Source organism: Hyposmocoma kahamanoa, unplaced genomic scaffold, assembly GCF_003589595.1.
Source record: "Hyposmocoma kahamanoa isolate Upper Pololo Valley unplaced genomic scaffold, ASM358959v1 63, whole genome shotgun sequence".
NCBI lineage: Eukaryota > Metazoa > Arthropoda > Insecta > Lepidoptera > Cosmopterigidae > Hyposmocoma > Hyposmocoma kahamanoa.
In genome coordinates, this window is record NW_020653851.1 from 21,553,367 (window position 1) to 21,574,565 (window position 21,199).

The 21,199-nt window shown below is 36.8% G+C and overlaps 2 protein-coding genes across 2 annotated transcripts in view; one reads left to right on the forward strand and one right to left on the reverse strand.

The window, feature by feature from the left end:
* Window positions 1-1,183: 1,183 nt before the first annotated feature.
* On the reverse strand, window positions 1,184-16,700 carry LOC113230471 (structural maintenance of chromosomes protein 6). The gene is made up of 10 exons (XM_026464415.1): window positions 16,438-16,700; window positions 16,084-16,242; window positions 12,198-12,439; window positions 11,250-11,500; window positions 9,853-10,050; window positions 8,500-8,693; window positions 7,075-7,221; window positions 4,701-4,828; window positions 2,152-2,347; window positions 1,184-1,387 (listed from the first exon to the last, which is right to left on the reverse strand). The coding sequence occupies exons 1-10, from the start codon at window positions 16,652-16,654 to the stop codon at window positions 1,218-1,220; spliced, it is 1,902 nt and encodes a 633-aa protein (XP_026320200.1). The 5' UTR covers window positions 16,655-16,700; the 3' UTR covers window positions 1,184-1,217.
* A 469-nt stretch (window positions 16,701-17,169) lies between these two features.
* Window positions 17,170-21,199, forward strand: part of LOC113230367 (cAMP-regulated phosphoprotein 19) — a 13,276-nt gene continuing 9,246 nt past the window's right edge. Inside the window, exons 1-2 of the mRNA XM_026464271.1 lie at window positions 17,170-17,339; window positions 17,569-17,616. Coding sequence (XP_026320056.1) covers window positions 17,578-17,616 — 39 coding nt within the window. The 5' untranslated portion in view covers window positions 17,170-17,339; window positions 17,569-17,577. The remainder of the gene's footprint in view (window positions 17,340-17,568; window positions 17,617-21,199) is intronic.

Sequence of the window (21,199 nt, forward strand, 5' to 3'; positions counted from 1 at the left end):
GTTCTGGCAATTAAAGATTGACAATTAATTAATTGTCAATTGCGAAACAGCAATTAACGATTGATCAATTGTTAATCGCAAATATCTACAATTAACAATTAATCAATTTTCAATCTTTTCAATGTTTTTGATTAACAACTAACAATTAAAACTGACAATTATGATAAATTTATAGGGGGGTGAGTTAGGGCGTTGGTGGGGGCCCCGGTTGGGGGCCCGGTTGGGGGCCCAGTTGGGGGCCCTGTTGGGGAACCCGGTTGGGAGCCCGGTTGGGGGCACGGTTGGGGGACTCGGTTGGAGACCCGGTTGGTGGCCCGGTTGGGGGCCCGGTTGGGGGGTCCGGTTGGGGGGCTCGTTTGGGGGCCCGGTTGGGGGCCGGTTGGGGGCCCGGTTGGAGGGCCCGGTTGGGGGGCACGGTTACTGGCCCCTAACCGGGCCCCCAAGAAGGGCCCCCAAGCGAGCCCCCAACCGGGTCCCCAATCGGACCCCCAAACGGGCCCCCCAACCGGGCATCCCAACTGAGGCCACAACCGGGGCCCCCAACGGGCCCCAAACCGGGGCCTCCAACCGGGCCCCCCAACCGGGGCCCCCAACTGGGGCCCCAACCGGGGCCCCCAACCGGCCGGAATTGATTTTAATTGCAAATTTAATTGCAATTAAAATCAATTCAATTGAAATCAATTACAATTAAAATCAATTGAAATTAAATCAATTGCGACGCGTCGCAATTGATTTAATTGCAATTGAATTGATTTTTTAATCTGATTGAATTATTGATTGAAATTTAATTGATTAACGCCCAACACTGGTATTGATATATGTACTTCTATGACTTTACGTTTTTTATTTATCAATTTTGATTTATTTAAACCTTCTTCCCATTGACTTACAAATAAATGGACGACGGGTCTAATACAAAAACCATGAAAAAAATGTCCCAAGTCAACCTATTCGAAATTTAAATTGTAATGTCATCGCAGTATCGCGCTGTCAGTCGAACAAATGAAGACTAAAGCGGAGTTTGGCGCTCTGTATACGATTTTAGCGCCTTACAAGTGCGGACACTTTTTAGCGCGGACCCGACGTCCATATAATTGTAAGTCAATGCTTCTTCCTCATGAATTATATGCTTTTTGAGATAGGCTGTTATTCTAGAAAGCAACCGTTATGACGCTTGACCAACACTATTTCACGAATAGAACCATAGGAATAGACAGTTACGTTTTCCTCTCGGCAGTACTGAGATGTAAAAACCGCGAAGGCCTTGAAGAGCCGCCATAGCTCCGATAGTTAGGCGCGGGGTAGTACTCTGAACAATCCAGAGTCACAATCTTTGCGCAGTTCTCCGGCACGTTCTCCTCCGTGTCCGACAGCCGAGTCGCGTCGTCTATATAAAGAAATCAAATGTTTTATTTAATATTGAATTAATAATTTTATTTTATATAATATCAAGTGACTACATCCTCAATACAAAAGTGGCTAAGGCTGCTAACAGATTGACTGCATGTTTGCGGTTAACACGTGAAGTCGTAACTTCATGCAGCCGAGACCACGACTTCCATCTCGGATCACGACTTCACGCATTAACTGCAAACACGCAGTCAATCTGTTAGCAGCCTTAGGGTACGTTCCCATTATGTCGCGACGACAGATAGTCGTGCAGTTTAAAGTGTCGTAGCTTGTATATTTAAATGAAGTTGTTCACACATAACAACATGATTAACTGTCGCTCACGACTTTTTTGACATTACGACGACAGACTGTCGTCACAATGGGGAGAGGTAGAACGACAATCTTCTGATGATGAATAAACAGTCACGATAAAAATGTGACGACAGATAATCGCAGCTTCAAACAATTCTGTCGTGCAAACGACGAGGCGGCTGTCGTGAACCGATAAATTGTCCTCACGATCTAGTGGGAACAGATGGACACGACAGTCATTCAATGATAAAATAAACGTCCACGACACAGTCACGACAGATAGTCGTAATATGAGAACAGGCTAGACGCGACAGTCGTCCAACGATAAATAAATCGTTAATGGGAACGCGCCCTTAGCCACTTTTATATTGAGGGTGTTGTATGTAGTCACGAGTAAAGTGTTAACTATTAAATAATATAACTAGACAAATGTAAGCCGACACTCACCGTGATTAGGAACAAGCAGCACACTCTCCATGCCGATGTTATCGATCAAGAAGTTAGCAACGACGGGGTCCGAGATCTCCAACGAGTCTAACGCGCAGAGGAAACCGGATGCGCGGACCCTGTTGCGACTCACGTCGTGTTGCTTCGATAGAAACTTGCTGCAAGTTACGGCGGGCTTGCCCGAGTTGCCGTATACCTGATGAATGATCAAATGGGCATTTTTACACAACTACAGGCGAAATTGCGGCTACGCTTTTTTAACACACTTAAAATTGTTACATTCTTTTTTTTAATTAAGTGTACTTGCTCTTGACCACTACCTAGCTCTGGAGCAAAGATAGGACCTACGATGGAACGAGCTCGTCCAGAAGATGCCTATTCAGTCGCAACTTAAAGATACCCGAGTTATATGAGTTTGAAAACACAGTCGCAGGCAGGGAATTCCATTCCTGGGCTGTGCGTATTATAAAAGATGATGAAGAGCGCTTAGTACGCCTGAAGGGAATATCGACCAAGTAAGTATGATATCCCTCCGTGCGTCTGCATAACCGATGGTAAAAAGGTGCGGGCGGGATGAGCTGATGGAGCTCATGGACACACTCTGTAGAAAATCGACAGACGGGCAACTTTGCGCTTTTGCGCAACTCTTCTTCTTATCATAATTTTTTTTATGATATCAAGTGACGGGACGAACTAGTCGTGCACCTCGTGATAAGCGACACGCTTGTCCATGACAGTTGCAGTGCCATTCAGAGCTTTAAATCGCAAAGATCAGAGGGGCACTACCAATTCGCGCGTCACCATGAAACATTAGACAAGTCCCATGTGTTTGTAATTTCACCAGCACCCTTACCCTTCAAAACCGGAACGCAGTAATTTTCACAAAGTCAAAGAATCATTTATTCCATAGGTAACACGCAGTCTCAGAGACCGCAGGGACCATATTTTAGTCATTTTACAAAAACTATAAACAATAAACGGTTGCGCGACCGTGATATCCTCGAGGGGGTGAGGTACTTCCCCTTAGTAGCCCTGTGATGTTCGTCGCATTTCATGTTATTTGTATGTATTAAATTATTCATTATTTCACTATTTGTTGTAGACACAACATGAGTTACGAAGAATCAGAACGGCTTGCAGAGGTAGCGGAAACAGAAGTTGAAGATTTTGATGATGTCAAACCATTGCTACTGATAATAAGTAGGTCATCGTACTACCTTAGTTAGAAGGTTTTTATTTCGTTTTCCTTTTTTATTTTATAAGAATTGAGATAGTACGTAAAACATCATGAAAAAAAACATTCAAAAATAATTGTGATTTTAGAGTTCCTACATCATCATCATCATCAGCCTATTGCAGTCCACTGCTGGACATAGGCCTCCCCTAATGCACGCCATTTCGCCCTGCTCTCGGCTTGACGCATCCATTTCCTGCCAGCAATCTTCCGCAGATCGTCACTCCATCTGGCTGGAGGGCGTCCTACAATATTGTGCAATTGATGACAATATTGATTGATCTTGATAATAATCTATTATAGTGTGATTATGAACGATTAAGATAGAAAATTTCATCTTGTTTTGTTATTTTGTTGATTTTTAACATTGTTTGTGTCTAAATTACTAAAATTTTGAATTTTCATAAACTGTTCAACTAATAAGTACAAATATAAAAAAATATTAAGTAAGTAATGTTTTTTGTTTTCATTTATACAGATAAAAGACTTTTTTTATCATGTGCTACACAACATCATGAAAATGTTCATTTGTTTTCTCAAACTGAACGCGTAAAGTTGCGGTCTCACAGACCGCACGCGACTGCTTATGTTCGCCGCAAGGGTGCGACCACTGGAAGGTTAAGCTACTGCTCGGTCACTACGCTGACCTCCCTGAGAAGAACGAGCAAGAAACTCTAGGGATTGCTCTTTTTAAATAAACTTAAACGCCATAGAATACATTTTAAATCAAATTTTTGTGGAATCTAGAGGCATGTCGTCTTTCCATACATCCTTATCTAACACGTAGCCTTCAATTTTGTAATATGACTTTTCAATTAAAATATTTTTAATGTAGTTTTTAAACTTGGAAAATCTTAATATATATTAAACTCCGGAATCTTATTGTAAAAACGTATACAGTTCCCCATAAAAGAGTTGTTTACCTTAGTTAAACGAAATCGTGGTACCATGACTTTGGACTTAGCTCTAAGGTTAATATTATGGATATCTTCGTTCTTATTGAAATTATGTATATTTTCACGGGCATGTAAAATATTTGAGTAAATGTACTGTGATGCCACAGTCATGTTACCAGCCTCCTTAAACTTTTCTCTCAGAGAAACCCGAGAGCCTAAACGGTACACAGAACGAATCGCTCGTTTTACAATACAAATATGGTTTTAATTTACTGCTTGGCGGTAGAAATAGGTAAGGTAGAAGTATTTCCCTGGACAAAACCCTTCCACAAGGAGCTCTACAGTTACTAAATACGTAAGGCGGCCTCAGCTATTCCATATAATGTTCATTGATCTCGAAGGTTATAAGTTTGCAATACCTGGCCCATAATTTCGAAGAGCTTGCGCGAGTCGTCGGGTGTATTGACGCAGAACGACTGGATCGAGCCGCCGATTATGTGTTCCAGAGCTCCGCCCCACTTCTTCTCCTTCACTTTCAAATATGCTCCTGCACGTAATAATAATAAAATCGTGTGTTTATCTCGTTTCACATAGAATTTAGTACAAGACAACAAATAACAATAATATAATAACGTATACACTCAACATAGCCCCGCACTAGGGAAACCCTGTGTCGCGGGTGCCATGGACACACACATAGACAACCACAAATTACACCCAAACTAACGAGATAAATAGATGTAGGCTATACAAATATTTCTCCCAGCCCGGGAATCGAACCTGGGACCTCTGCGTGGCATGGTAACCATTCGGCCACTGAGGCAGTTTCGCACCCCTCATGGGAGAACGGCATAAGTCGAGTTACGACAAGCTTGTTCATTGCTCCATTAGATACATAAAATGGTACTAACCTATAACAAACTCGAATTTCTTTTTTCCGAATTTCATTTTTCCGAAAGCGGTTCGACTTTTTCTCATTAGTGAGATGACAGTTTTGGTATAAATTTACAACACAGAAATGTATTATAGCAGAAGTATCATTTGTCCGAAAACCTATGATTAGAATAATTATTACACATACGTATTCTTTGGGCAGAAGTTTGTTTAGTCTAATCATGTTCGTTACAGTGTCTGTTTTCCATATAATTTAGATTGCTGAAAATTCGTTTCGATAAAACTCTTAGATATAATTAGATATTCTTAGATAAAATTGTACCGCCATACAATTTTACCGTACAGCTCCAAAATTCTGGACTGTACTTTGCTGGTGCACAGCAAGACCACTTACGTAATTTTCGTCATACCATTGTGCTATGTTTTTGCTGTCATCTGAAATGTAATTTAAAAACAATGTTGTGGGTTTAGGTTAGGTTAGTATATGAATAAACCGCACGAGCCGAGCGAGCGCAGGAAGCGTGCCGTGGCAGCGGCCGGCGAGTGCCAGAGCGGAATTTTTTTGCATTACCTAGTCGGTACGACCCCTTCCTGTAGGTTTAGGTTAGGTTAGTATATGAAAAAGCAGCACGATCCGAACGAGCGAAGGGAGCGACGACAACTCTATCAAATTAACTTGCATCTCGTTTACCATATTTTGTAAAGATGCGAGGTGCTTTAATGGGACGAGTTGTATTTTGCGACACGTTCTAATACTTTTAATATCCGTAATAAGAGATAATATAACAAAAATGTACCATAGATATCGTTTTTTTTTTGCAAAATAAAAATATTCAATTAGATATATTGGTCAAACGGTTTATTGGGGAAATAAAAATCGGGAAAAGAATAACTTGTCAATATGTAAAAATTGTTTAACTTTAAATGAAAAAAACCGTAACGTGTTTTCGGACAAATGAAACAAAATCTATTCAATAAAGGTTTTCGGAGAAACAAAATTCTATAAATCAAGTTTCTAGCTTGTGATAGGTAACCCAGAAAAATCACTCACTCAATCACTCACACAGTCTATCTACAATATCAGTCGATAGAGTTACAAGAATTGGAAAGGATGTGGGTTATATTTTTCTGTATCTAATGGAGCAACAAACATGTTTGACGTAACTTCACTTATTCTTCACCTATTCTATTACCGGAAAGTGCGCGAAACCGGATTCATCCCCTGCTTTGCCGATTTCAATTAAACTTGGCAAACAGATGTAATTCCACCAAATTTTGAGGTCGGTTTTTTTTAGTACTCTGTACTGAGATTATTCTCTTTCAAAATTGTATTGTAAGTTACGTCCATTCGTGACAAAATATTATATATTATTATGTTCCCATGGGATAAATTCATTACATCTCCTTTCAAAATCGTCACATTATGAAAAAATATTTGCAAAGCATTTGAAATGATGATCTTTTTTTGTGATTCAATTGCCAAGAACTTGAATCACAACACAGCGACTACAGCATCATTTCAGAAATAATAGAAATACAGTTACGATATAATTTTTATGCAAATTTTCACATCTTAAAATACGACTATAATATACTCCCGGATACATAATTCGAGGCGCACCTCGCGTTTTTGCCTTAAAGGGCGAGAATACACAAATAGTGTTATCATCGAAGAAAAGTTTTCCCCCGGTTTTGCAAATCCAAATTCCCAACAAAGACTTATTTATAGGAAAAGACGTTTGGTATACTAGTTTCAAATTTGCGTAATAGTTTTTGATCAATCAAACATTGTTTCAGCTTAGGACACTTAATACTGAAAATGCGTGGTGGCGCGAATTATGTGTCGGGAAGTGTATTTTGTTACAGGGTGTTTTGTTTGGTGCGGAGATAATTTGTTACCAATGGGTCCCCTAGGGGGCGCGCTGAAGGCGCCCCTGGCGGCGGCCTGCTTGACGCGGCGAACTAGCTCAACCATGTTGTTCCCGTATACGGCCAGTGAGTCGTTGCCGCGAGAGGACAGTTCGCGCAGTTGTTGACGCAATTGTTCTAAACGAAAACATATACATAAAACACTATACCATACCAGTACCAAGATTGCTTGATAATAAGGCAGTCACCAAACTTATTAACGCGGAATCGCCTTGATGCGATCGTGTTTAACCACACTTGTCGCATTAAGCCGATTCGCCGTTGACGCGGCCGTTCGCGCGTCGTCGCGCCTATTGTTTCTAAACCAGGATCAGCTGTAGTCGGCATGCGCACGGACGCGATCGGAAATTCGCAGAAAGCAGACATGTGTCGAGCCGCGTTCGTACGAACCTATGCGAAACATACAACGTCTTTTTCGCTCTTACGCTCATGGACACAAAAGTCTTCTCTGACCGGCTTAATACGATTCTGCGGATAAGTGTGGTGACTCCTTAAAACGTTCGATACGGCACGCACTCATATTTATCGCCGATTCTTGAACCTGAGTCCTTGACCCCGGCCTGATGTGCCATTGCCGGGGAATAAAGCCTCTCCCATTTAAAAATCAAAATCGATCTTTTAAGCTGAGTCTAAAATGGATATTCAAAATATAAAAATGCTTGGATAGTATAACAACAAGACAACTAGAGTAACTCTCGTCTATTTAGATAGCAATAATTTAGCATTTAAAATCACTCAGTTGTCCAGCGATTCGATTTCATATCGTACGATTTGTTTTCATTTTTATTCACAACACCCGATTCGAACGTTAAACTGTCGTATTCGAAACCTAACCGAATGACGTCACACCCGTACGATTACTCAAACTTCTCGAACGGCAAAGGCTACAAACGTTATCCAGAATAGAGTTATCGAATAAGTTACCGGACGTCCAATTGTTTACAAAGCAAGAATGTAATATGGAAATTTCTTATTATTTTAAATTTTGATATGATATGTCTTAAAAATGTATATAAAAGGGTTTTCATCTTTCTCACAATCTATTTCACCGACTAACTCCGTAAACGCTGTTGGATAGCGATGTCGTATCGAACATTTAACTCAAATGTTTTGAACATTTCGGAAAACGCCCTTCCGATTCGAGAACGATATCCAATTGAACAATTCGGAATATGGAATAGTTCTGAATCGAGGTCCATTTTGATATATAAGAAAGCCTCCCCCCTCTGCGATTACTGCAAAAGAATAGAAGACCGGATCCATCCGTTAGTGTGTTAACGAAATTGTTCAAACATTGTTCTGGGAAACCCTTTGCATAACATAGCCAAAAAGATGTATGCTTACGTAACCTATCGCATGACATCCAAAAATACCCTGACCGAGTAAAAAACTGACCAACGCCCGCCTGATGCTGCTTGGCCCTGGCCGCCTGCTGCTCGGCGCCGGCCTGCGCGCGCGCCGCGTGCGCCCTGGCCTGCGCCGCGTCGTTGGACGCCGTGTCGTAGCGCGCGCAGGCCGCCCGCGCCGCCTCAGAGGCTTCCGCCAGCCGCTTCTCCAGGTCGGCCCGCAGCGACGTCGCGCTGCCCGAGCTAATACGTAATACGTAAGCGAATAACGCTTCAAATAATCAAAAATCACTAAACTACTACTCATAACGTCGATTAAACTCATTCACAGAAAACAGAATTTCTAGAAATAATGTTACATGACAATAGATTGTCATGTAACATTATTTTTCCAAAAATTCTGTTATATAAATATACATGTACAAATAATACATGACAAAAAAAAAAGAACTGCCTCCGTGGCCGAACGGTTATGACTGCCACGCAGAGGTCCCAGGTTCGATTCCCGGGCCGGGAGAAATAGTTGTATGGCCTACAATTATTTCTCTCGTGAGTTTGGGTGTAATTTGTGGTTGTCTATGTGTGTGTCCATGGCACCCGCGACACAGGGTATCCCTAGTGCGGGGCTATGTTGAGTGTGTGCGTTAAAAAAAAAAAAGATTTGAAAAGTGGTTATGAAAATGATTATACATTAAATTGATTACCTAATTCGTCCAATTGTTGCTTATGTCAAATTTTAGTCAGTGCTTAAATCTACAGTTATTTTAATTTTGATTTATTGTTTTGTATGTTACATGTTAAATTATATATTATTTGAATTGTGGTGTTCCATGTTATGACGGGCCATGACGGAATAACAGCGAGGGCTATGTAACTAGCATGGTCCTCAGAGGCTGAGTCAAGGACCCTTTTGACATGCTTTTATTTTTTTATTTTTTGTGATTCTTTTTTATTTTAATTGAAAATATTTTTATTAATTTTTTGATTGAAATTTATGCATGTCAAATAAAGTCTATTTTATTTTATTTACTTTATATCTTAAAAGTGGTCTAAAACTTTAAACTTTATTTGCCTGATATTGTTCATGGAGAATAAAAACAGGGACTGAGTAACGAAGTCTACAAATTTAGCCAACATAGATGCCTAATTCCCCTGATGTTTCTCGCTTAGAATATTTATTTCCAACATCATAAACACAACCTGAATGAGCTAAATAGGTCACAAGCATGGACTTTTGTCATCCAAGTATACAGACTCTGGTATACCCTTTGTATGAAATTTTAGTTCGTTAATAACACATTCATAGCATATGTGTATTTCACAATAGCAATAAGCATGCAACTACAATTGTCCAGTAAAACTGCAAATTATTATACAATACATATACAAGAATACAACTTACTCAATGTTTTGTATCTCAGCCTCCAATTGAGCGACATTTCGTTTTTCCCTGTTCAACAGCTCAGTGTGTTTCTTCATAATGCTCTGTGCATTCTGCCACACAGCTTGCGTCTCGCGTACTTCCAACTCGTGAGCCCGCAGGTCTTCTTCCAAAGACGTTTTGTGGGCCCTTTTATCTTGCAGTTCACTCTTCAATTTACTGCCAAAACGAAAGTATCCTTTAACTATCAACAATAATTCAAGCTCTGCATTCTGTTAAATCAATATAAAGTGTGTTGTAAGTATTACCACATGTACGTGTGCGTGTGTGTGTGTGAGTGTGTGTGTGTGAGTGTGTGTATGTGTGAGTGAGTGTGAGTGAGTGTGTGTATGTATGTATGTATGTGCGAGTGAGTGTGTGTATGTATGTATGAGTGAGTGAGTGAGTGAGTGTGTGTATGTATGTATGTATGTGTGTGTGTGTGTATGTGCATTAACCTATTGCCATAGATTAGGAAAGTAGTGTTTTTAAAGCAAGTGTTCTAATAGATCTTCGGTTTCCTCATACGATTTCGACTGTAGCCATTTTGATGTAACTTTTTTTTTTTTGGAGTCTGTCATCATCAGTTACATTTGAACTTCATCGTGAACTAAATCAACAACTGCTTAAAACTAAAGCTTTTTTGCAGCAAAAGATAATGAACAGACACTGGTTCATGTCTAGTCAGATTAAAGGAATTTTCCTTTTTGTACGATGATCTTTGTATCAACAAAAATAACAAACCATAATATTGAAGCATATTCACAAAGGACTTGAAAATTATGGTAGTAGAACATCATAATAATTAATCAAATATTGCAATTAATACAGCGACATCTCTCGTCAGCTTCTGGTAGCTGTAAAGATAGGCTGCGTGAGTAACTTCATAAGTTTCTCACAAGTGCTCTGATAGCGAAAGAAGTAGTTTAAATAAAAACTGTATACAAAAATCTGTGATAAACACAAAGAAATTCATAACGAATTGATAAAAAAAGTTCGTTACGGACCTCACGAATTTTTCTATGTGTTTGTTGTCGTATCTTTGGATTTTTCAACGACTTTTTAGCCGTAGCGCCTTCTATGAGAAATCTTAATTATTTCGTCACCCAGTTAAGATACCTTGACAGCTACCAGCCCTGGCTAGAGATGTCGCTATTCATTGTATTTAAATTTTTATTGTATTGATATTCAATTATTTTTTTATGTGAAATTACTCCACTAGTTTGTTATAATTATTAAATACAAAGATCGAACACTGTAGTTATTTAGTATGTAGGTAGTTGTTTTAGAAACAATGTAGTTAACAAAAGAATGTTGCGACTTCAGCACTGCTGACAAGACTTTGGACGAAAAAAAACCTTACGCATAACAATCCTTACTCAATAGTGTCACTGTTACTGCCAAAATTCTGCTCCATATTTCTAAGCCTTTCCATAAGCCTCTCGATTCTCGCATTTTGCTTATCATACTGCGCCTGTACAGTTGCCGCCTCGCGCTCTAACTCAGCTATTTCACTCCAATAATATTCGTTCTGTAAAGCTTGTTTCTGTGCTTCAATTTCGTCGCGTGATTTCATTTGTTCATGATTAGCTTTCCATTTTTTGTATTCCTTTTCTAGTTCTATAAAAGCCTGTAAACAGTGGCCTACTTTAGATATTGCATTCTCACAATGAAACTCATATTCTATAATTATATTCAGGGGTTACCTCAGGACCTTTTTGTACCCATTTCTTGTTAAATTACACATATGCCTCTTATATATAAAAAAATAACAACTGCCATAAATTATATGAGGCTAAGACATTGACATGAAAAGCTATATTTCTGTGGTCCTAAACCACAAAAAGGGCTGTTTTTTTTTACTGTTTACAATATAAAAATTATAAAGTTTTTAAAATTATGAACAAATAATGGTTAATAATTTATAATTGTCATTAGGGAAACTTGTTATAGGGGATTAACATTGATTGGTATGTATATATGTTTAATAATCAGTGATCGGAAGAGGTGGTTATTTACATAAACTTCAAGGAACAGAGACAGAAAGTGGCGACTACAATTTTTTGTTCCGAAATGTTTTCAGGATTCGGGAAATTACTTAAGTAGATTAAAAATTGACTTCATTTGGGATAGGTTGTACGTAGATTATATTTATCTAACCTTGCGACGAGTTGCTGCAACTACCAATTTTTGAGAATATTCAGGAAAATAACAATATACATAAATAACAAATAAACAAAACATTAAAAATTTTGATAAATATACTCTACCTATCCATCTAGGTGGGTGACTAAAAACAATGTTAATACTGTATGAAGCAGACTTACATCAAGCTTCCGTTTCAAGACATTCTTAGCTCTATCACAGTTTGCAATAGCGCTGTTGTAATTAGTTTCAGTCTGATCCAAGTTTGTAGCTTTACGAAATAAAGAATACTTCTTTTTGGCGTCGGAGGCGTGGAAGCTGCGCGCGTCGTCCTGATTTAATACCGATATTGGGTTGTCCACTTGAATGTCGTGAGCTAGGCATATCGCATTCACTTCTTCAAACTTTGTTGATTTTATCTCTCCTGAAAGTGTTTCAATTGATTTAACACATTTTTTTAACTAGACTATATTAAAGTATTAAGTCAGGATAAGTGTAGCAGATGTGTTTAGTTAGATTTATAAAAACTATTCTTTCTATTACAGTGTAGGTAAAAAACATTGTTTTAAGCCATAACTTGCATTTCAGCAGAGAAGACCCCATTCCAATAATTATAAAAAATATTAACCCCTCACACATGGCCAGAGATGGCATGTAGTCTTTAATGATTTTGATATTTTTTTTAAATATATAATAAAGAAATATTTATTTATTTATTTATTTATGTATATATTATATGTATATAAAATAATAATTGTTTCATTAATTTTAAATATACAATTTTTAAAAATGGTGGATGAAAACACAGCTGCACATTAAAGATATTGTGTGGCTTTAGAATACTCTAATGCCAAAATTGTTAAGCACACCACGTATCTCTATGTCCAAATTCAAATCTTTATAAGGGGGTGATATTCCCTCCCTCAATTTCGACATCAGTTATTCTAAAGTCCTATTATATATTCAAAAAGACTGATATAGAAATACATTGGTCCTATTTTTTAAACTTTGTGCTGGCCACCTTCCCTTAAATAAGTTCTAATATTTAATAATAAGAATGAAATCACGCTACGTCACTTTCATAAGAAACTTGAAGATATGCTACATTTGATAGAATGTGGCCATTATAGGGCTATAAGAAGTCAAATTCGGCTCAACTGTACAATACCTACACTCGAGTTGAGAGTTGAAATTAATATGGTGAATAGATTACATAGTTAAGGCCCATTTAGATGGGGAGAGTTTCTCGCACGCTTCGAGACGAAAACTCGTAGGCGATTCTCGTAAGCAATAATCGCCATAAGATTATCGTATCATAATGTTTACATTCAGGCAAGAACTAAAATCTCGCCTACGATTATGTCATACGAGATTCGCAAGCAACTTAATCGCCTCCTCGACTGTTTACACGGAGAAATACGTAGTAAGGAGATTCTTGCTTACGAGTTTTCGACTTGTCTAAACACGATCTCGTATGACATTTTTTCAAGTTCATACGATTATCGTACAAATCGGTTCGAACCGTTTTGAGTGCGAGAATTGCCATTCGAGTTCTGTGATTACTGCGGTATGACTATGGATATATCAAAATGATGCAAAAACCATTCAAATTTGAAACTGCTGATAATATTAAGTTCATTGCACTGTATAGAAATATAATTTTCATTTATCATTTTTTTTAATTTTATAACTACTGACACAAACAAAAACTGACAATTATGATAAATTTATAGGGCGAGTGAGTGCGTGAGTGACTGAGTGAGTGCGTGCGTGCGTGCGTGCGTGCGTGCGTGAGTGAGTGAGTGAGTGAGTGAGTGAGTGAGTGAGTGGTGAGTGAGTGAGTGAGTGAGTGAGTGAGTGAGTGAGTGAGTGAGTGAGTGAGTGAGTGAATGGTGAGTGAGTGAGTGATGAGCGAGTGCGTGAGTGAGTGAGAGTGAGTGAGTGAGTGAGTAGGGAGTGAGTGGGGAGTGAGTGGCGAGTGAGTGAGGAGTGTTTATTGAAAAGTACATTTACTTGAAAAGTCGTGTCGGCCATCTTGGATTTACAAATAAATGTTATGTTCGCAGTGAGCACCCCCAAATACCTCAAAAACGATACCTAACTTGCCATTATTTGAAAAGTCGTGCCCGCCATCCTGGATTTAGAAAGGAGTGCAATATTCGTTACGAGAGCACCCTAAATACTATATTGCCCACGCTATATTCGACCACAGAGGCATTCACTCACTCACCGTTATTTGAAATTTTTTTTTTCGCTCTTGTTCCATTAATTCTTGTCTTAGAAAAGCAGTGATAATCAAAACACCCTCGCGCGCTGCACTCGTGGTAGAAACGGCTGGCACAGAAACTCGAAATACGATTTTTGCTTTCGAGTTCTGTTTACACGGAGACGTTCAATATTGAAAGGCGAGGAGATTATCGCTCACGTGGACGGTCGATAATCGCAAATGTTTAGACGAGGAAAGTTTTTTTATATTCTTTCGATAATCGTATCTTCGAGACGAGAAACTCTCTCCATCTAAATGGGCCTTTAGTAATTCAATCCTAAAATATTAACTTACGGAAAATCATAGTTTTGATAATAAAAATTATTGAAATATTCGAAAATAAATGATAAGTAACAGGTTATGTAGGTTAGGAAAGCACTGGATTTGGTTGTTGCAGAAAAATTTCATAAATAAAGCAAAAAATAAACATTTTTGTAAAAAAAAATGTTATTTATAATTTAAATTAAAATATATATTTTATTTATAAAATTTTTTGCAATATTGAATTAAAAAGCATAAATTAATGAGTAATTGTACATTTACGATTGAAAGATAACAAATTTATTTTACATAGGTCAAATCTTGGTTGTACCTTGTACCTGTGTATTTATTAGATTAGGTTAGGGGTTAGAGTTCTCCTCCCCCGCTCCGCCCCTCTCCCCCCCAAAATTCGAGTGTAGGTATTGTACAGTCCTACTCCAATTTCAACTAGGGGATATTTGGGTGGTTGGTGTGTTAAATGTTGTTTTGGTGACCCGTTGGAGAAGACTAAAACTCTGTACTTATATGTGAGGTCTAGCTTCTCACTATGAAGTAACACAATAAAGTAACATAATCCACATGGATTGACATCACAAGGCTGACATTGACAAGTGTTAACTGAGACTGGGGCTCAACTGTACATTACCATCGCACGAGTTGAGAGTTGAAATTAATATGGTGAATAGATTACATAGTTAGCAGTGTAATCCTTAAATATTAGCTTTAGGAAACTCGTAGTTTTGATAATAAAAATTATTGAAATATTCGAAAATATATGATAGGAAACAGGTTTTATAGGTTAGGAAAGCACAGCGTTTGGTTGTTGCAGTATTTTTTTTTAAATAACGCAAAAAAATAAACATTTTCGTAAAAAAAAATGAACGAAACGCCGCGCGCGCGCCGTTTCGTTCATTTTTTTTTACGAAAATGTTTATTTTTTTGCGTTATTTCAAAAATTTTCCGCAGTATTGAATTAAACAGCACAAATTAATACGTAATTGTAAATTTAACATAGAAATTTACTATAACTAGTATGTAAGCTTTTATTTTTGAACAATTATTTTTTGTTGCAAAAAAATAACGAAACGCGTAAAGAACGCCATGTTGTTTGTTGTTGTTTACTGTTTGATGTATGCATCAATTAGGATTTTGCGTTTTTGCCTGGTTTTAGGTTTAAATTTAGTTTTTCATATAACACAGGAAGTGGAGTTAGGGGGGTGGTTTGGGGGTGGGTTTTTCCCGCTAGGGGTTCGGGGGGAGGGGTTTACCCCGCTCTTTGGTGCAAAAACATGATTTTTTGAGGTTATTTTTTTCGAATTTTCAAAAATTAATATCTCGAAAACTATTAACTTCCTAACTTTGAAACTTTGCACGAAGGGTTCCCTCCCCTGCCCCCTTCCCCCCAGCCCCCTCCCACCCCTCAAATCGTGCGATGGTAATGTACAGTCCTTCCGAGACTGGCCCAAGCCTAGTGGCTGCCACTAAGGAAATAATAAGATTTAAAAAATACCACAATATAATAACAGTGGCAAACAAATTACCTGTAGCAGATTTGATCTTATAGCTGGACCCGCCAGATGCATTAATGTTCCTCACAATAGTGATATAATTGCCATAGACTTCATGTTTATAAGCTCTTCGACTACTATTCTTCACTTTAACCTCCACTACCGCTGAATTGGCGCCGTTTTTTATAAAAGCTGAAATTATTGTTTTGGTTTAGCACTGAAATACTTCCAAGTTAATAATAATTTGTGCTTTTACTTTTAATAACATGAAACATTATGAACCGAACTCACACGCAGTAGAAATATCATAAGAGCCGAAGAACAAAGCATGACACTTGAGATTAATGAGTAAATCAAGTGTTAAATAACACAAAATGGAAAACTTACAAGTCAAACTGTTTCCTCTGTTAGTAGCAGAAGCTCTGCTTCCCAAACCGACAACAAGAGCCGTTAAAATAGCACTTTTACCACTGCCGTTGCGACCAACAATGAAATTTAAATTTCTATTAAAGTTCACTTCCAAATTATCGTGACAGAAAAAATTACGCACGTGAATGCTTTCAATACACCCATCTACATCTTCATCAAATACGTCTACATCCATCTTTTAACTGAATTCCATTTATTTACTCACTTAAATTGAGTACAACAGTGGAGAATGCCGAAAACAAAACACTCCAATCCAAAATTTTAGTTTTGACTTTTGACAGATAACACAAATTAAAGATTCTGTTTTCACAACAAACGACAAAGATAGTGCTCTATAGATGAATTGTTTTTCATCTCGCTTTGCTTTCCATAAACACAATTTGTTAGAGAAAAAGTAGCGGTTTTGGATCACTTCCGTTTTTCAAAGTTGCAAGAATCATTAATACAACTTCCTTTAAGGAGAATAAAGCCAAAATTTTTATGATTATTGCATAAACTTTGTAAATAATGTCGAGAGAAATCAAGAATACTTTTAAAGATGAAATTTGAAAAGTTTAGATTTGTAATAATAACAATATTAATAAAATAAAATTGGTTTAATATGAAAAAAAATCTGTACATGTTGAATGTTGAATAGAGTTTTTTAACCAAAGAGTCTATGACGTACATGGCAACAATTTTTCAAACGCCATTTTTGCCTGCGCAGCACGACTGTTACCTTAAGAATTTTCTTGTGATTGAGTGAGAATTTGTGTTTTAATTCGGTTATTTACCCATTATTTTTCTTTCACTGTTCAGTTTTTCCTATTTCTACGGAAAAGTGCTACCAAATAAATTGCAAAAAGGACACTACAGCCAAGGTAAACAACTTTTCCAAATATACGTTATTGCATTACCTTTATATTTCAATAATTTGAAATCACGCTTTTCAGCGTATTTGTAAAAGCATAATTTTGTCATCAACCATAGGGTTTCGATTGTTTTGCATACAGTCTCATCGTTGGTTTATTTATTCACAAGTGAGGGTAAACAAGGTTTTATTTTGTAAAAATGCCACCATCATATTTTTTCTTTTTTGTTTATTTCCAGGAAATCAAAATGAGTGATTCAGCTGACCAAAACGACCCGCCAAAGGATGTAAGTATATTAATAACACATTTTGTTTAGTCTTAACAATTCAAGGAAGTAGACATATGAGTTTGGTTATATTTATATGTGTAGACTACAATAATAATAAACATTATTATGCAAAAAATGAAGGTGGAATTTTTTTGAATATAAATTTGTTTACGCTTTGACTTGGCATAAGTAGATAAAGTAATAACTTTATATTTGTATTTTGCGACCTTGGTTAACACTATGTAGGGGTCTTTTTTTTGGTCCTATACATAGATTTAGTATATAGGTATAGATTGGCCCTGAAGTATTGGTGACGAGACCAAAACAAAAATACATCTGTGTGCGTATAATGTGCATGTGTGCAAGATAAATAGTGTTGTGCCATCCACTGACTTAATTTTAATATCAATTACCATATTACACCAGCATTTCACTTCGTCGTATTCACCAAAATGTCTTATCGCAAAACGCCGAGACGTTAATTAACTAATTAATTAATGATTCAATACAAAATTAAGAAAGCTACTATCACCTTCTGGCAGTGCCATAGGATGGTAGGTAAACAATGGGGACTTTCACCCAAGATAACACTATGGCTCTACAAAACGATGAAAGACCCATGATCAGTTACGGCGCGATAGTATTTTGGCGACGAACCAAGCTGACGACTGCAACCGACAAGCTGGACAATTTCCAAAGACTAGTCTGCATTGCGACAATTGGCTGCATGAAGACAATTTAAAGACAATTTCTGTATTTTTTTCAAAACTTTAGGCTCACTAGTTTCAAAGATAAAGGGGAGAATGATCAATATTCGTCTGTTTTCTTAAACAACTTAAAAATATTTATATTTTAAAATCACAAAGAAATATATACTTGAGAACTTTCACTCCCAATAGTGACTTCAAATTCACAATTAATTTATTTAAGTTACACATTTTGGTCACACAAATGCATATGTGTACCAAATTTCAAAATAATCAGTCCAGTAGGTTTGGAGTAAATTGGCTGTGACAGACAGACAGATGGACACACAAGTGATCCTATATGAGTATCGTATTTTGGAACAGAACAGAACTCTAACAACAACAAATCGCTGATTTGTTGTTGACAAGAGTAGTACTACACAAAATCCATTAATTGTAAGACATACGTCAGACGTCATGAACAATGTGGGTACAGAACCAGAACGTAGCTTTACTCTTTGCTAGCCTCTAAAGGAAAAGCATTTTTCCTCAAATGTTTGCTGCATGTTTTTGAAAACTTTTTGGGAACCCAGTCTTCTCTCTTTAGCATTATAAGCCATTTCTGTCGTACTTCAATGTTTTGAGGAAATCTGAATCAACAACAATAATTAACATAAAAAAATGGGTGCCTCAACTACTCTATTAAAGAAATTTTCGTTTTAATGTAGACAAAAAAAATTCACTAATGCAATATTAATTAAATATAAAGTACTAAAACCAGAAATTTCTGATTCAATAATATTAAGTATGAAGATGATTTCAGCTGTATGCAAGCCACGCCTTTGCCTTTCTTTTTTTCAGTTAATGACATCTTGATAACATATTATCGATTGCGTCAATCTCTATGAAATGGGGTTATGAATTTCAGAAATTCACATATTTGATATATTTTTTAATTGAATTTGTATACATTTGGGTTCTTAATGCACTTCAATGGTATAATTTTACGGATATATTTATGTAAAAAACTTTTGTGGTAGTGCTTTTAGACAGCTAAAAATTTAAATAGTGCTTACATGTGAAATGTACAAGTCTGCAAGTTTTCCTTTTTTAAATGAGTTACATCTGGGCACTGAACACGTTACCATGACTAATAAACATCTGTTTAACACTATTTCATATTTTAAAACCAATTATTTTTCAAAAACAAACAAAATTTGTTTCGTTATCAGCTGATCTTAGGTTCATACAGGCTCATAGCATATAATGAAGTGGTCTCGTCTACCCATCTCGCTCTAACATAGATGTATACTAACGCTCTTTCACTTGCATTGCCAATCTATGGGTAACTATATACTAAATCTATGGTCCTATACATGTAGAACCTGTTTGGATTTCTTGTAGGCCCAATTTGAGAAACTTAACTTTTTAAATTGATACCTGTGTTGCGTTCCTTTTTCTGTTTCACTTGGGATTTCTTACCTTATATTACTCAGAGTGACGGGCGCAGTGGCACTCTCTGAGATCTTTGCAATTTAAAGCTATATATAATAATAACGCACACACTCAACATAGCCCCGCACTAGGGAAACCCTGTAAACAAAAACCACAAATTACACCCTTATTGCCCCCCGGATTTTTGCGATTTGAAACTCTGAGCGGCACTGCAACTGTTATGGACAAGCGTGTAGCTTACCATCAGGCGCACTGTTTGTCCCGTCACTTGATATTATAAAAAAAAAGTCACTTCGTATCATTGAAAAAATATTACTTTCCATTTATTAACATTGCTTTATCTTTTTGACAATGCCAACAATACTGCGTACATATTGTACCCTAAATTTGTAAACCTCATAACTAGCTTTTGATGGGTACTATTGAGTAAGCACAAAAAACACAATTACTTATTAGAAATAATTATTTCATTACATGATTATGGAAATATTTATATGATACAGTAAAGTATAATTATACCTTTACTTTACAACTAAATAAAGTCCACAAATTCTGTTTTAAGCTTTAATTGCCCAATATTACACTTGAAGAGAAAAATTTTAAAATTGAGCCGACAATATCGCAATGTTAATAAAATAGCATATTAACTCAAAAAGTGTATTTTATCAGAATCGATGAAAAACGAATTAGTCACTTCCCGTGAAAGGTCATTAAATCTTATGTATAGGTTAAAGTTTATTACAGACATCTACACTTGCCAAATATACTTAAAAATAAAAGTGAAAAAATCATTTCATATACTTAAGTAAGGACTGTTTTGGCTAGAACTAGCTCTCATGAAGTTTGTCTCATTTTGAGCTAGAACTAGATATTTTTCACTTGTTTCTTAAAATATTCTAACGACAGTTATATTCAAGTGTGGATAATCCAATTTTATGTTCTGCATTGGGAAAATCTTGAATTTCACAAATTTTTATTACAACACTATTGTAATAGCAGCACGACATGTATGTTTCCTCCATGCCCGTATTGTTTTATATGCATTTCTTTCAATAAAAATATAATAACGCACACACTCAACATAGCCCTAGGGAAACCCTGTCAAATCACTCACATGAGTTTTTGTCATCAAGAATACAGAAGTTATCAAATAATTTAGTTTAACGCGCGTCTAACGCTCGTCGTCGTGAGAACCGGCTCTTATAAAAAGATAATTTAAAAGAATTAGTAGTTAAGATATTTTATAAAGTTTTTTGTTTCACAATAGTTTTAAACCTTGTTAATAGCTTGTCTGTCAAGAACAACAGGTTTGTTTTTGTTCCTCATATTAGCCGCCATCGTTTTCCTCGAAAAAGTTTTTTTAAATAATTTAAATACACTTTCATAAAATTGTACTGACATCAGTAAAAGAATATTGATTTCTTAGAACTTAGCTCTTGCAAGCACTCTGGAATTAAATT